The sequence below is a fragment of the Dinoponera quadriceps genome, unplaced genomic scaffold (genome assembly GCF_001313825.1).
Source record: "Dinoponera quadriceps isolate SergipeBrazil2010 unplaced genomic scaffold, ASM131382v1 scaffold405, whole genome shotgun sequence".
NCBI lineage: Eukaryota > Metazoa > Arthropoda > Insecta > Hymenoptera > Formicidae > Dinoponera > Dinoponera quadriceps.
The window spans coordinates 185743-201524 of NW_014554754.1; the positions used below are offsets into that span (position 1 = coordinate 185743).

Genomic DNA, 15782 nt, shown 5'->3' on the forward strand with positions numbered 1-15782 from the left:
TATATACTCGCATGCATACGCGCGGAATATTACAGAGATAAAGCGCGATGTAGATGCTCGTGTTTATATCGGTTGTGAGGATAACAAATAAAGGTCATTGCGTAAAGTAGGAAAATAATCAATCGGGGAAAACTGACGTAATAGTAATGTCAGGCCCTATTTAAATGAGGCCTTTTTATCCCGCCGGCTCGCCCGCGCGCGTATCGGAGATGTAAAGATAGACTCACCGTACAGCTCGATCCCGCGTGTCTCCCGATAACGAAGTAATATCAAAACGGAGTCTTCCTCGCGACGGGAAGACCGAACGACGCTCGTTCTGAATAATCGATTATTTTTATCGTTTATCCAAAAAGACAAAAGTTTCTTCTTTTTATCGCAGCTGCGTCCCTTGGCCAAAGGGAACGGTCGGAAGTAACTCGGGGAGGGAGGCGGGGGAGGGGGAAAGACGCCCCTCTGATAAAAGATTTGCCACAGTCCGCGAGCCGAATCCGAGCGATGCAGATATCTCGCGTCCGCGGATGAAATCGCGCGACGCGAAACTTGTCAAACTTAGCACTCAATCTCGACGATATCGGGAAGCGAAAGTTTGCTGCCGCGAGATCGGCCGAGACGCTCGAGGGTCATCCGGCCTTCTCCCGCGTTCTCCCGCGCGTATTTCCCTCGCGAGCGGTGTGCAAATTCGCGAGACGCGATAAAAGACCGGGGGGGATCGCTCGGGATCCAGTCGTCGAGAATTCCAAGGTGCCAACCACCGTTTGTCGGCCGCTCGTTCGGTCCTCGCTCGCGAAGTCGACGCGTCTTGTTCCGAACGTCGTCGATAAACCGATACAGCCGCGTTGTCGGCCACTTATTGCTGATATGAAAAATACCCGAACTCCCGTCGCGCCTTCAAATGTCGTCTGGCTAATACCCTGCATGCGTTGACGATTCCTCGATATTTGTCGCGTTCAATAACGTCGCCGGTATCGGCGCTTATTGACAATGGGTATTGATCGACCCGAAGTCCCTTTAGGCGGCTCTGAGCATAAACTCCGTACCGTATCCGTCCTCGTAGGTACGTTTGCTCGAGCGGCGTGCTATTTGTCGATCGACCAGGCGCCGATTCTCTCTCTCTCGGTCTCGCGTTGTACCGAGCCGCCGTTTCTCTTACGCGAGCTTCCGCGCCGTCCCGGGATACCCGACGGTGGTATATTTCAAGTCGCGCCCACGGACAGCCGGCTGTCCGCGAGCCGCGTCCCCGGAGCTTTTCGCCGAAGTACGATTAACGTGCCGTGGCACGCGCCGCGGCCGCTGCATCAGCGCAGCAGGTGATTTCGCCTCTGCGCGACTTACCACGGTAAAGCACCGGCTATTTCGCCGGCGGGCCGACCTGGAAATAGAGTCCCGCGCGAAAATTGTTGCCGACGACGAGTTCGGCTTACGAACGAGGCGAAAAATCGAGGGGGCGGCATCTGGAAGACGCCCGGCGCGAATTGTAACGCGGCTGAGCATCTTATCGCGGTTGTTGCGATAGAAAAGGATGCTAACGAGAGAAAATGTCGGAGAGAAATGTCCCGCGATAAATCCGGCCGAGAGTACCGAGCGTGCTGGCGGATCAAAGCGCGCGTCTTTTCAGCGCGTCTTGTTGAAGTATCTCGTAGCGGTTGCTCGCGAACGTTCACCTCCGAGCCGTTATTTGACAGGAACGCCAAGTTGCGGAATCACTTTGCTCGCTGAAATAGTTCCGTAATGAAGTTGAGCAGCGGTAAAGACTGGCAAACAAACTCTCCCTCTTTCGGCGTCCGACCGGCGGCCTTTCTCTCGCGAAAATTCGCGACTTTGAGCGGCTACCGCTGCTCAACAGTTGACTTTAATGTCTTACACGCGGGCTCAATTACTTAGAATGCAGCACGTCGAAAATCTCGATAATCCGGACACGCTCCTGCATTAATTACTCGGGATTACGTTGCGCTTGCACCGTGTCTACGTACGAGGCGCGGAAAAGAGACGCGGCGAGCAGAGGGAGCAGCGAAGTCTCTGTGAATGATTTCGCTCTGATCTTCCGCCGAGCGGATAACGCACTCCGTGAAATCTTTAACAGATCTCGCGAATTCAATTTTGTCATCGTTCCGCCGGCGACTCAGCAGTCGCCGATTCGTGCGGGATTATTGAGGCGCGGCCAACCCGGTCGTCGATCACTCGTTTGTCAAGCTCCCACTTTGCCTTTTATCATTAAGCTCGTTAAGAGCGTTATCTCGAAAGTCGCGCGCGTTATTTACTTCGCTCCGAGATTTCGCAATTTCAAGTCGAAGAAGCGACGGAAATTTAAGAGGGGAAAATTACGACGCCTATTACGTAGATCTATTACATAAATCTACTTTCCTTTTACGAGCCGCATTATCGCGAAAATAACGCTTTTGTTCGTTTTATCCGCGCGCCTTCCGCGTTCTCCCTAACGCGTTTCTTTCTCTCCTCCTTCCTACTCTTCGTTGGCTTGTTTCATTACGAGTGTAACGACTATAGGGAGCTGCACATAAAAGAATAGACCTTTTACATCCTTGGCAAATGGATGTCAGTCAGTTTTTGCGATGTCCTCGCTCGAAGTAACTCGAATTGCTCCGCTCGTATTGCTGCCTCTCTCTCTCTCTCTCTCTCGCGCGCGCATTTCGCGCGGCCCGCACTCTTTAATTAGGACGAGTCAGGTCGCGATCGTACTTACATCTGGTAGCGTGATGTCGTTCGAGAATATTTTTAAAATATTAATTAAAATTCAAAATAGGTCAAATGAAACGAAAGATTAAACAAAATATTTATTAATTATCAATATATCAGTTTGGACGTCCAATCGTATCGTAGGAAACAGGAATGACGAAGGGACTCGTAGAGACTCGTTCCGGCAATAATACGACGAACCTGACAATTACTTCGAGGCACGCACGATCGTTCGAAAGTCTTATACTTGCACATCGCGTACAGGAGTATGTCGTTATTGCGAATCACGCCGGTTTGGAACTAACGTCGCAATCGTAGAATGATATCGGACTTTGTGTCGATTTACCTGCTCCCTGAACGACAACGTCAAGCTCGCTCAGAGAAACGGCGATGTACACATAGCATCGCATTCGGGAGTGGAAAATTGCTCATCTCCTGTTTGGAAGCGAGTTGCGCCAACAACACCGTTTCCAAATAAGAGAGAGTAGCCGAAATGGGAAGGAAAGAGAGCTGGAGAAAGAGAGAATTGGAAAGTGCGAAAATGGTAGCAGCAGAGAGCGGGAACGAACGGACGGTTTCGGATTATCAACGAATAGACACTTCATTACCACCGTTAACGAATGGATAACGGAAGAATGAGCCACGGTGAAAGACATTTTGGTCTTGCGCACGGCGCGCAAGATTTATTAATTTCATTGAAGCTCTCGGAGAAACTCCCCGATTCTTTTTGGAATGAAAATAAAATCCCACGCTCATTGTGCAAACGATGGAAATCATGTTTCACGTGGTGCTCGTATATTAAATTCTGCGGCGAAAGAAGAGGACAACAACAGTCCTTGGCAATTCTTTTCAGAACGCCACGTTGTAACTTGCTTATTCGGACCTGACTCGCCGCTTTGTTGTCCGTTCGAAAATCTCACTACCGTCTCGACGACGTCGGCACGCAATCTCGTCGTACGACTTATAGAGTGTCATTATTGCGCAACCTAATAACTCTCTTTATCACTTCAACAAGCCGGCGTTGTTAACGCGAAACTTAATCATAAGCGTGAATAATTAAAGCTCTCTCGTTGCACGACGATGATTTAATGAAACCATCCCTGTCTTGCAATTTGGTTGGTTAAGCCAGCGATAATTACGAGCTGAGTCTTTCTGATATCTTGTGCAACTAACGATACGCATGGACGGTAACGAAATAATTGACGCAAATAATTGGAATGAAATGAAAAGGGGAGAGAATCAGCTAGAGAGAGAGAGAGAGAGAGAGAGAAAGATGGAGAAAGAGACACGTAGAAACAAACGTGTGTTCCGACGATTTTGCTAAATTTTGCACGCATTGCTGTGCGCGCGTGGCGCAGTTTATTCTCAGTTTCACGCTTGTTTTCGTTCGAATGAAATTGTCTCCCACTGTCGAGAGATCGATACGAACAACAATCCCGCGGTGACGGATGCGATATCGTGCCGCCGCGAGACGTACGGCGTTCGGCTAAACTGCGACAGAGCTCGCGACGTGCTGCTCGTCGGTGATCCCACCCCGGGTGATCCCGACACTCGGCGGCAGCCGTGACTGGAGGTGCGATAGGTCGGTGTATATAAGACATAAGGCGGCCGGAGCTTCGGGGATTTCTTTCCAGTGATTTACCGCACGCGGAGCGATGCATCGCGACGCTGATGCACACTGGAGGGTCGTGTCCCGGGGATACGCGCGCGCCCCGGCCGGAGATAGACCTAGTTTCGCGCGAGTTATCCACTTCGGCCGTCGTCGAAGTTGGAGACTCGAACAGGAGGCAGTCGCCACCGCTGCCGTAGGACCATCAATATCCACCGTCGGCCGAGTATTGACAATGCTTCAGTAATTAGCGCTGGTACCCGCCGAGGTATGAGCGATGCGCGCACGCTGTCGATATCTTCAGTTCACAGCGAATTATCACGACGGGGGCTTTGTGCTGGCGCGTTTAATGTGGGGACTCCGGTATGAAGAGTCGCCTGTGGAACGCGATGATGAGTTCTCTCGGTGTTCTACCGAGAGAAAATTCGCGGATGTTCATTTTCCGGCATTATGTTTGGGTATGATCGCACAACGAAAAAGCGGAGAAGAAAATATTTCAAATATTCTCCAAGAATAATTTTGTATGGCGGAAAGAGGCGGAGGAAAAAGAAAAATAGAGAGAGAGAGAGAGAGAGAGAGAGAGCAGAAGCGAGGAGGATGATATTTTAACTAAATTCTTTGTCAAATCGATTTTTCATACCGCGAATTTTTAATTTTCAATATTATAAATGCCTCGCGAATGAAACTCGATTTATCTGTGTGTTAACATTCATTAAAATGTTTTGTGCTTACGGCTATATCGCGCTATTTTCTATTCATTAAATGATTTCGTAGTCTCTTTATTTCCGAAATATTACGATGTGAAATATACGATGGCCTTAGGCGGTGCAGAATTGTTATTATTGACATATTGAGAATAAATATCGATCGATCGAAGAACCGCATGAAGGAAACTAGGTAACTGCCCCCCCCCCCCCTCCTCTCTCACTCTTACAGTATCGATTACCAAACTTTATATTTTCCGCTCGAAAATTTCAAAACTTTTATTCCACGATGTAATTTCCATTTCCGCTGCTAAATTTAATTTTCGTTTTCCCCGACCATCGTGAAAATACCATAGATTTTTAATTTCCAGTAAAGTTTTACGTTCGTTTCGCCCCATCACCGAGCTCTCACAATTATTGTTTATGTTTTAGTAACGTTTTTGCACGTACATGCACCCATCCGCACTTTTCATATCAAATCATAACAAATTCCTTTATTTTTAATTCAATTTTGCCCCCTACTTGTTATTTTTTCGTCTTCCGGAAATGCGAGGTAAAATTCATTTTTCAATAAATTCCTCGGTCCATACAGCCTTCATGTTCCCTTCAGCTACAATCTTATTACAAAATCTCGAAAAACTGTGTGGAGGAACTGCAGGTTGAAAAAGAGAGACGTGCTTGATAGAAGAACTTCGGACGCGTGATAAACGATTCTCGATTGTACGTTGGCGACTAGACGAGTGCATTCTAGACTTGCATATAGTACGTATCGTACATGTATACGTCATACGCAATATATCGCAGCTGCATTTAGTTCACGTTGCAACTTCCGATTTGATTAACCGAGCTAACATTAAGTAGCGTTATGTGTACGCGAAGGTGATGTGATCGATGCGGACGTCATATTTCTTATATTGCGAAATCACGAGCGTGAAATTTATCACACCTCTCTTTCTCCGATAAGGGTTATTGTATCTTTTATTTAGCGTATCAGAAGGAGAGAGAGAGAGAGAGAGCGTAATGTATACTCATCCATTCGTATTTCATAAAACAGCTGCCGTCGTTCAATCGTTCCAATTATGGAACAATATCACTCCGTAAAATTCGAACGTGTCCCCTCGTCGCAAAGATTTTATCCGGGGAATGGATTATCGAGAGATGGTCAATATGGCAGGTTAAACAGAGCCTCGAAAAAGTAGCGGATCGAATTTTCATTAAGGAAAAACCAACTTCAATTCCACCAGTCCTGCCCGATCATATATACGCTTCAAATATATGCCGCGGGATATACCGTGTGGGATCTTCCTCTTGCGAAAGTTACTTTCCTAACGTTTTTCTCCATCGAGCGACGGAGAGGAGAGCACTCAAATTGATTTCCGAGGACAATCGAAATATTGGCGGTGAGCTTTCTTATCTCCTGTCTCTCTCTCTCTCTCTCTCCCTCCCTCCCTCCCCTTCTCTTTCTTTTTCCTTCCCCTTCTCTTCCTCTTGCAATAAAAGCTACGTACACTCGATAAAAAGCGGTCGGCGGTAGTGCTTTTACTGCGTTACCGAGAAATACCGAGTTAAACACGACTCTTCCAGCGAGAGACGCCAACTTTCTATCAGTCCATTAAAAACGATCGTAACGAAAAAATATATAGAATAACTGGATTAGTGAACGTAAATTTAGGGGAGTTTTCCTCGGATAATTCGGTGCGGATTTTCCTCGTCGAAAATGCGATTGCGCATCATCCTTTCCTTACAAACTGCTGGTTTCCGACGTTGAAGATTTCATTCTTGGACGCAGAACTTTATATTTAAAATCCTCCAAAATAACATTTTTCTTTCCTCTTATTTTTTTTAAACAGTGAACGTTTGCTCGTTTTCAATCGTTCCCGTCAAGGAGGGAAGGTTTTCCGTGGCTCAGTATTTATGGGAACATTCTCCACATTTTTCTAATCTCTCGAATTGCCGACAATTAGTCACGGTGATGACGGAGATTGCTCGCCGAGGGGGCAACAATCGCCGCCGGCTGGCTGGCTGGCGGAAGCAGTTGCGGAAAATGTAATTCGAGGTATCCTTTGAAACCGACTGAGAGCGAGAGAAATGATGTAGCGTTAGACCAGCCTTTTATCGACGCCGAAATATATCGCCGAGCTTATGCTCGACAACGCCGATGCGCCAAGTAGTTAAAATATTCTTCGGGAATGAAAACGACTAGAGGAGAAAGAGAGCATGTAGCCAAGCGCGTGTTCTCTCTCTCCCTCTCTCTCTCGCGAGAAGAGACGTCATTGAGGAGAACGCCATGGTACAAGAGAAATACGTAATGACGGACGAGACGAACGGGAACAAAGGCTCTACCTGCTATCGTCCGTCCCGCGCTCCTTGTTGCCGATGCGCGCCAAGATCGCCGTGAAAAGGGCCTTTTATTCCCCCCGAGAACGTATTTAAAGCGTAGTGTCATCGCCGCGGTTCGTTTCGTTTTGAAAAATTATCCCGCCTCGTCCGATGACGGGTTCCTCTCCTCTCATATATCATCTGAGCTGTGGTAATGGGAAACATAAACCCCCGCTGTGTTTACTGCTTTTCGAGTGCCTTGTATGGGTTTCACGGGTGGAAACGCGAACGTCGCGCGAACGCGCGAGTCGCCGGCTGCTCTTTCCGTAAAGAAGACTGACGAGCCGGAAATGATGCCGGCGCACCGCCGGTGTAACGCGGCTTCATCCCTGCGAGAATTTGAAAAGATAACGTCCGCTTAATGATAATTTATTCCGAAGTCTCTCTCTCTCCCCCTCTCGGTTTGTTCTTAGCGTAACAAACGGATCTTCGTGGTAAATCTATCGGCGAATAGTTATGACAGGAAGGATCGTTGGTAACGAATGAAAGCAGAATGAAAGATACAGCGTTCACGTTGAAATAACTGAACGATAATTCGCGCGTTGCGATTATCCGGTAAAACGTTTCTCTACCTTGAAAGTAACGGCGGCTTGCGTAAAAACGGGAGGACCGACAATCGGGTAGCGCTGGAACGTGAAAGGGCTCTTAAATATTTCGCCGGAGAAATCCGACGTGGCGCTCAAAAGCTTCCTGTAAATCCAATCCGGGAAATCCTAAACGAAGAGAGAGAGAGAGAGAGAGAGAAAGTTAGAGTTCATCACCCCATTTGGCCAAGCGTTGCGCAAATAGCGCTAAAAACGTCCAGACTCATAAATTATTTGCGTAAGAACGTCGCCGAAGTCGCTACCTGTTGAAGCTTTGGCGCACCAATATTCGGATTTCTTCGAGAAGCTCTCTTAAGTCGCGACAAGACCGGACAATGCATATTCATTCCGAGGTTCGTTCGAAACTTTCATCGATCGAATGGTTTTATCCTCAATACTGCTCGCAGGGTTACTCGGGGTTCGAGCTTCAACTGTTGAAGCGCGTCAGCTGGAGCGACGATGTATTACTTTTCAAATTTCGCCCGCTCGATCCAGTTTGATTCGTCAAGTACGGGTTGGTGAACCGGTGGATGAATCGCTGTGTACAAAGCGCAGTCGAAATAATAACATCACTGTAAAGATGAAATAATGTCTCGGTGCAACTCTCTCGTCTTTGATTTCGAGAGAGAGGAACGTTCGGTGAACCCGTGACACCCTGTATATTCTCGCGCCGCTCGTCGATACGCCCGACACGCAAAGCGTGTCGATATTCCTGAATTTATGCGAAAAGAGTGTGCATGCGTGAAATTCCCGGGAAAAATTCTAAAACGTGCGCGAAAGTGCCGAGCCAGGAGTCGTCGCGTGTTTGCCTTGTCGTGCACGTAATTATGCACGCATGCACACACAATTTCAGACATACTGCGGCAGGTGGTGATTTTCGTAAAGACGGCTCGCCGAACGTAGCGGCGCAATGTGTACGCGCTCGAGTTTTTCGTTTTGGATATAATGTCACGCCTTGGGCGCATTTCGATGCGGACGGGTCGTTTTCTCAAAACTTTCGTACACACGGCGAAGATGTACTCGCGTCAGGTTGACCGTTCGTTGCAGATGTATTGAATTTCTCAGCAAACCCATTCAGTTGCGAGCGTTTGCTCTTCCCACGATATATCTCTCCGGTGAAAATTTTCTCCGGAAAACTGTGTGTGTGTGTGTGTGTGTGTGTGTGTTGCAGGCACACGTTTTCAAATCGTATTAGCGAGCTAATATATAAATGATTTATGCGAGTGACAGGATATTATTCGAGGATTAATTATTGCGCATTATTTCCAAGCGAGAATTTAATTGGATGTTAAATTAGCGAGAGCAAAAACACCGAAGGCGCGCCTGCGCGAAAACTGAAGCTTGAAATGTGTAAGTATCTGACGGGGGCCTTCTTTCTCGATTAATTATACCGAGCTTTTTCTTGCGAAGAAATTCAATTTTACACTTAATTAGCCGGCTATTTTTCTTGTTCAGACTAAAACGGTCGAATTCTGCCTGACACTCGTGTAAATGGACGGTGAAAACTTATGCTTCTTATTTTAATCACCACGGAATCGAGAATTTAATCGTACCGTTAATTATGATTTAATCCCGCGTATAATATATCCTCGTAATTTCCAATAGAGATTCGCGAGCCGATCGGCCGTGCATTTTCTCCATCTGGCGCTCGGTCGTCGGTGTCGATCGCACGACGACTGTCTCAAAACATTTGCCGAACACTCGAAATTCTAGACAGAAGGACAAACGGTAGACAAGTAGTCGGACACGTTGAAGAATCGAACGAGCTGGTAAAGAGACTGCGGCCGTTAAATTTCTATTGTCGTGTACAAATGCGTTTCGACACGATTATTCGTATCCGCCGTGTCGGAGGGTATGATTATGCGAAACGCTTCGGCGCGTTTGCGAAGTTGGCACGATATTTATAAAAGGGGGAAAGAAAGAGAGAGAGAGAGAGGCGTTCCGCCACTTCGCCAAGTATAAGGATAAAAAGTGATGCTTTTACGAGATTACAGGAGACGTACGTCGATACGATTGACGTAGCCCCGTCCAATTTTAGCATTACAGAGAGATCAGCTATAGTGCGCTTTGACGCGATGCCATTAAATCGGTCGACGTTCACGTTCCATGCCTGCGATGTCTTCGTGTCTGCGGTGCGCGCGCGACGCATACACCGGGCTTCCCTCGGATATCTGAGTTTTCGCTCGAGCCGTCGCGCGATCGGGGGTGTAAAAATTCCAACGTGGATTTTCGCGAGTGCGCCCGAATTGCGCGAAGGAAATCGCACGGATCTCTCTCTCTCTCTCTTTCTCTTCGACACGTTTCCTTATTTTTTTTATTCGCAAGCCTGGCGATCGATAAATTCACGGTTGATCCTGTTATGTTCGTCTCGCTCGTAAATCTCCGTCAGTTTCTTCTTAACAGAGATGTAACTTCTTTCTCCGCTGCTTGTTTTCGGAGGCCGTCCGAATGAGATTTGAAAACGTGCTAGCTGCTGCCGTTGTCACATCGTCGCATTCGTAAACAGCGCTTAACGATCTAACGGTTATTCGAAGAAAATTTAACGTAGTTCACGTTAGACTCCATGGTAATTGCGAAATCCGATGCTCCTTCGGGAGTAATTACGAGGTGATGGGCGATAAATCTGCACGTCGATGACGTCGGTCGAAAACACGAAGCCTCGGAGAGCGAAAGGCGAAGGGAAAACTTTCCTCGTCGTTCTCTTCCGGCCTTCCGGTCGTATCGTGTTGCCGTTAGTTGGGCACTCCTATAATGAAGGAACAAATTTAAATAACGATATGCAGGTTGGACGATACGGTTGGCCCGGTTATTAAACGGTTTTAAAGAACTCCGTTCCCCCGTTCGTCGAGAACAAGTTCTTCCTGAAAGATAGCGCTAACGCTCGTCGAGTAAAATCTTGAAAACGCGTCAGTGTCGAAATTTTCGCGAAAAACGTTACGAATGGAAGGAAACAGTTTGACGAGATTTTAAAACTGCTCTCTCTCTCTCTCTCTCTCTATGTACGAATGTCGCGGTACGTTTTCGAAAAATGTTTTCGTCTTCGACATTTTCCAATATCGAGCCAAGTTTCAAGAATGGCTTCCCGAATCCCAAGCGGGCATTGGCGGGAACGAAAAATGCGAAAATATATTTTCGCCCGCTCCGTCCGGTGCGAACGCCCACCGTGTACCGGGTTCCGTTGAAATCCAAGGGAGGAGTGTTTTGCGAGCTCTCCTCGTTAGCACGAAGCGTTCGGAGCAAATCAATCAGCAAACGAGCTCGTCTCGTCCGCTGTCGGTCAGCGAGAGACAGACGGATAGAGAGAGAGAGAGAGAAAAGAGAGCGTCGAATAAAACAGCCGCGGCTCGTCCTGCGTGGGGGGATGCGCCGTAGAATTGGGAGCGACGCGTGTAGGATCTCTCAAGTGGACCAGTCGCGCGCTGATCATCGCGATCCTAATTATGGAATATATCGGAACACGACCAACACTATCGGGCGCATTGTTTCAGTGTGGGCAGGAGCGTTGAGCGCCGCGGTTTCCCGCGGCTCGGCGCCGCTGGTTGTCGGCGCGTGTCGTCGCGGCAACACAAGGCTGACGGCGGTGATCGGCGGCCTCGTGCTCGCCCTGGCCTCGCTCTTCACCTCCTTCGCCCTCCAGATGCATCAAGTGCTCCTTAGGTGCGTAATAATAATTGCACGGCCGGCGCGCTTTCAAGGACCATGCACGTTTCGCATGCACAAATTTTGCATTGCCGACGCGCGATAAACGGTATCCCGGTTGATCGCAGGGGAAACTCCCTCCACGAGGTAAAAAGGCGGGGTTCTCAAATAAAACGAGCTTCCGCCGTCCGATATCCAGGGCTCTCTCCGAGTCCCTTTGAAACGTCAGCGACACCGTTCGCGTAGTCAGCCGGCTGCTGGCTAGCTGCTGCGTGCTTTCCGATAAAAATCGCCCCGACTTATCCCCTTCGTCGCGAAAAAGCCCGAACGTCGACTCGACTCTCGCGAGGCCCTTGTATGTACCGAGTGTGTAAAGTCGCGCGCGCGATTTTTACTCTTTCTTGTAAAATGCGATGCAGCTACGGGCTGGTACTGGGCACTGGGGCCGGCCTCGTGAGGGAAACCGCCAGTCTGGTGTTGGGCAATTACTTCAGAAAGCGGCGGGAGTTCGTCGAGATGGTGGTGCAGGCCGGCACCGGCGTGGGAATTGCGCTCTTCAGCGTCTTCTACAAGGAGGCCGTCGGGTGAGTTATCGCATCGTATTACTGGTAGAAACGCGCGGATAGATTAACCAATAGAGAGAGAGAGAGAGAGAGCTTAGGAATGCCGCGCTGCTCAATATCTCGCGCAAGTCGGGCGGAAGCGATCCAATTAACCTTCGGCCGCGCTATTTCCCCGCGCGTGTGGGCGCGCGCGATGCAAATTTAATATCACTCGTTATTTTCTCGTCGCGCGGAACAATAGCGGCCGGTGTCAGGGAAATTACGACGCCGGATGACACGGCCGGGAGGCGAGAAAATCCGAAACCGTTGGCGCGCGCGGCGATCGGTCCCCTCGGAGAAATCTCGTTCGATTGATTAATTATCGAGCGCGACGCTCGATAATTTATCGCGAGGACTCTCGACGTACGATCGACAAGACGACGGCCGATAAGCCCCGGTGAGACTTTCCGCAGCCGCCGCGCGCGTGCTGAAAAACGATCAATTTTGTGCTGGTAGCGCTAACGATATTTACCTGCCGACAATGACTCTCGAAACAAATTGCACACGACGAGAAGTCGAGCGGTCGCGCGCGCGCGCGCGCGTGTAACATACGGGCGGAACTGCTTTCAATGCGCGCCACCCTTTTATCGTAGGTTTTCGCGCGACTGCATGTCCCGGGGTTTGCGTCGCGCGCTGCCCGGCGTCGCCGGCACAAAAAACAACGAGAGAGAGAGAGAGAGAGCAGATTCGACGTGAAATAATTGAACGTTCTATTCGGCCGCCGAGCCTTCGGGGTTCTCTCGTCTCTCTGCTACCTCTGCCACTATTTATATCTTTCGCGGAACCACCGCCGAAATAGGTGCTTCGAGTCCTCGCGATCAGTAAGGGAGGCGGTTCGTTAGTTAGCATCGATTCGATCCACTCGGCGTGAATGCGGCGGCAAATGCAAATATTGCTCGCGATTGCCGCGTACACACGTACTCCCGAGGAATTTCACGCGGTTCGAACGCGCGATGTAGGAAGAAGACCGCAAACGTCGACGAGGAATATTTATCGCGCGGCGTGAAACTCGATCTCTCTCTCTCTCTCTCTCTCTTTCGCACGTAGATAGACCGCACACGCGAGATCGTTGCACAGCACGAGAGATGCGGCTTATTAAACGCGCCGCTTAATTGCCGTTACCGCGCAACGAGGTCCTACCGGGGTATATAAAAGCATATCCAATTAGAGATCGGGCTCTTCTGGACCGGCGAGCGTGATATCATCAGGTTGCTACGAGAGCAACTCGCGCTAAGTCGATATGGCTTACTCGATAACTGGCTAAGTTTGTCCGGCGGGTCGGCGGTACACACCGGATTGTGTTACGGCGGGGAATTTTGATATACCGGCATCTTAATTGACGCGAGATTGCGCGTCGATCCCCAAGAAGAAAGATCCCCGGGAGTTGCACTCGCGGAGAATCGCCGAAATTTTCACGAGAGGTCGCGTGCGCGCGCCGATTTTTCGGCGGACGGATTAGATTAATCAAGTCTGTCTTAGCGTGAGTTAAATCCTCCGTTTCCGTTAACCCTTCCGCGCTGGCGGATTAAAACGGTTGTCGTAAAAACCAACGGCGGATAATCCGTGTTTTATTCTCGAGCGGGAATCAACCGCAATGCGGATACGGTTTACCCGGGGCGCCGCGAATTTCTTCCATGATTATGATGGCGGCGATGTTAGATTTGTTCCTTTTACAGCGGACGCCTCTCGTGTTGCCTCCCCCTTTCCCTCCTCCAAATCGCGAACCCGCTTGTCTCGCGCGCCAAGGTACCAAGGTTGAAAAATGTAAGCGCGCCGGCCGAGGTGGAAGCGCTCATTAATTCACCGTGAAAAGCGCCGCGGAGGAGGAGCGTATTAAAAATTAATCGAGGATTACGCTCGACGGACCTCGACCGGCTGTTTATCCGCTCGTCGGACAAATCTATTGGCCCGAATCAATACGCGATGAATATGTAGTATCTAGCGCAAATATTATTTTAGACGGGGGCAAATATAACACGCGCACACACCCGCGGCATTATATTTTCTCCGCCGGGGACGTTATCGTGCGTCACATATTTTGCGTAGCGTCGACCCGATGGTTAATCGCTCGTGCGCGAAACGACAGCGCGCTGAAAAATAAATAAAATAGCCTCTCGATCGAGCGGCATTTGTTTGACCGGAAGGAACGTCTGATCGCGACGGAATTGCGGAACGCGCGCGTCTATTTTCCGGTGTTGTCGCAAAAATTCAACCGGCCGCTCGCAGGGGAACGCGAATTGTTGGATCCGCCGCTACCGTCACACCGTCATACCCGCGCGCGTGGGTAGCCGCACGCGGTTTAAACTTACCGTGGCGCGCGTAGGACGGTGGCGCAGATCGAACACGATCGAGAGATGTGTTCCAAGCAAAGAAGATGGCGCGTGGGCGCGCGGATATAATTCCGCTCGTAATGACACGGAGTTCCGTGAAAAAACACGAGCCACCGCGCATTTTCTGCCTCTCTCTCTCTCTCCCTCCCACCCCCCGTAACGAAAACACGTGAAACGCGTGGCGATCGGCCGACTGACGACGATGCGGTCTGTTACACGTGCGTTATCGGACGATCTTTGCGAATGCGCGATGAACATTTAATGCACGTTGCATTTTCGATGGCGAGCGAACGAGGAAAGGCGCGCGACGCGGCCGCGGGAAATAAATTCGAGCGCTCGCGCGCGGAGATAACGTTCCGCGATAAAAACCGGATATGTACTATGAATAGTCATGAGGCCGGTGCCTCATTATCCCAAGCGCCAAAGGGACAAGGGAGGGCTTTAAAGCGCAACACTCGCGCCGTCTCACCGATATGTTAAATACGTACCGAGGAAACCTGCCGGCCTCGCCCCCCGCCGCCGCCGTTATTTTATTTCTTATTTTAATATCACCGCGCACGGGGGGAGAGGGGGAGGTATATGCATATTCGCGAATACTCCTCCATTCGCGTACGAATGGGAGGGCGTAAAAATTTTTACGGCTACGTCCGCACGTATTTCCCACTCAAGGGGCGAAAGCCGGGGAGAAACGCGGTTATAAGGGATTTAATAAAAAGAAAAGGGAGGAAGGTAAAGAGCGTTCGTATGTTTAAATAATTGTATTTCTGAATGTAATTAGGGCGCGCGAGAGCTAATTCCACGAGCTAGCGGTTTAATTATTTTCTTCTAGCCGTTTAATGCCCGGATTTGAAAGCCAACGTTCCCTTTTTCCTTTAAGTCCCCTCCCCACCCCTTTCGCCTTTCATCTCTTGACCTGAATACCTGAATACTACTATTACAATTTGCCGTTGTAATTTTATGACGACGTTGTTATTTTGAAATATTACTGAAAACGCAAATTCCAACCGTCGATCGGTTTTAACCAAACCGATCGTGACGGAGGCTTTACAGTGTCTAAAATTATCGATTTAGAGAAAACACACACATCTGTGTGTGTGTGTGTGTGTGTGTGTGTGTGTGTGTGTGTGTGTGTGTGTGTACATGCGTGCGTGCGTGCGTGTGCTCGTGCGCTTTGAAAATATCCAAAGGATTAAATTTCCATTTTACGAAATGGTCGTCTCGTTTAGCCGCTTTTCATCTCGATT

General features: G+C 49.2%; 1 protein-coding gene across 1 annotated transcript in view; it reads left to right on the forward strand.

The window, feature by feature from the left end:
* The window catches only part of LOC106741305 (monocarboxylate transporter 10), a 69363-nt gene that overhangs the window by 43536 nt on the left and 10045 nt on the right, over window positions 1–15782 (forward strand). Inside the window, exons 6-7 of the mRNA XM_014613125.1 lie at window positions 11456–11624; window positions 12026–12190. Of these exons, the coding sequence (XP_014468611.1) occupies window positions 11456–11624; window positions 12026–12190 (334 nt within the window). The remainder of the gene's footprint in view (window positions 1–11455; window positions 11625–12025; window positions 12191–15782) is intronic.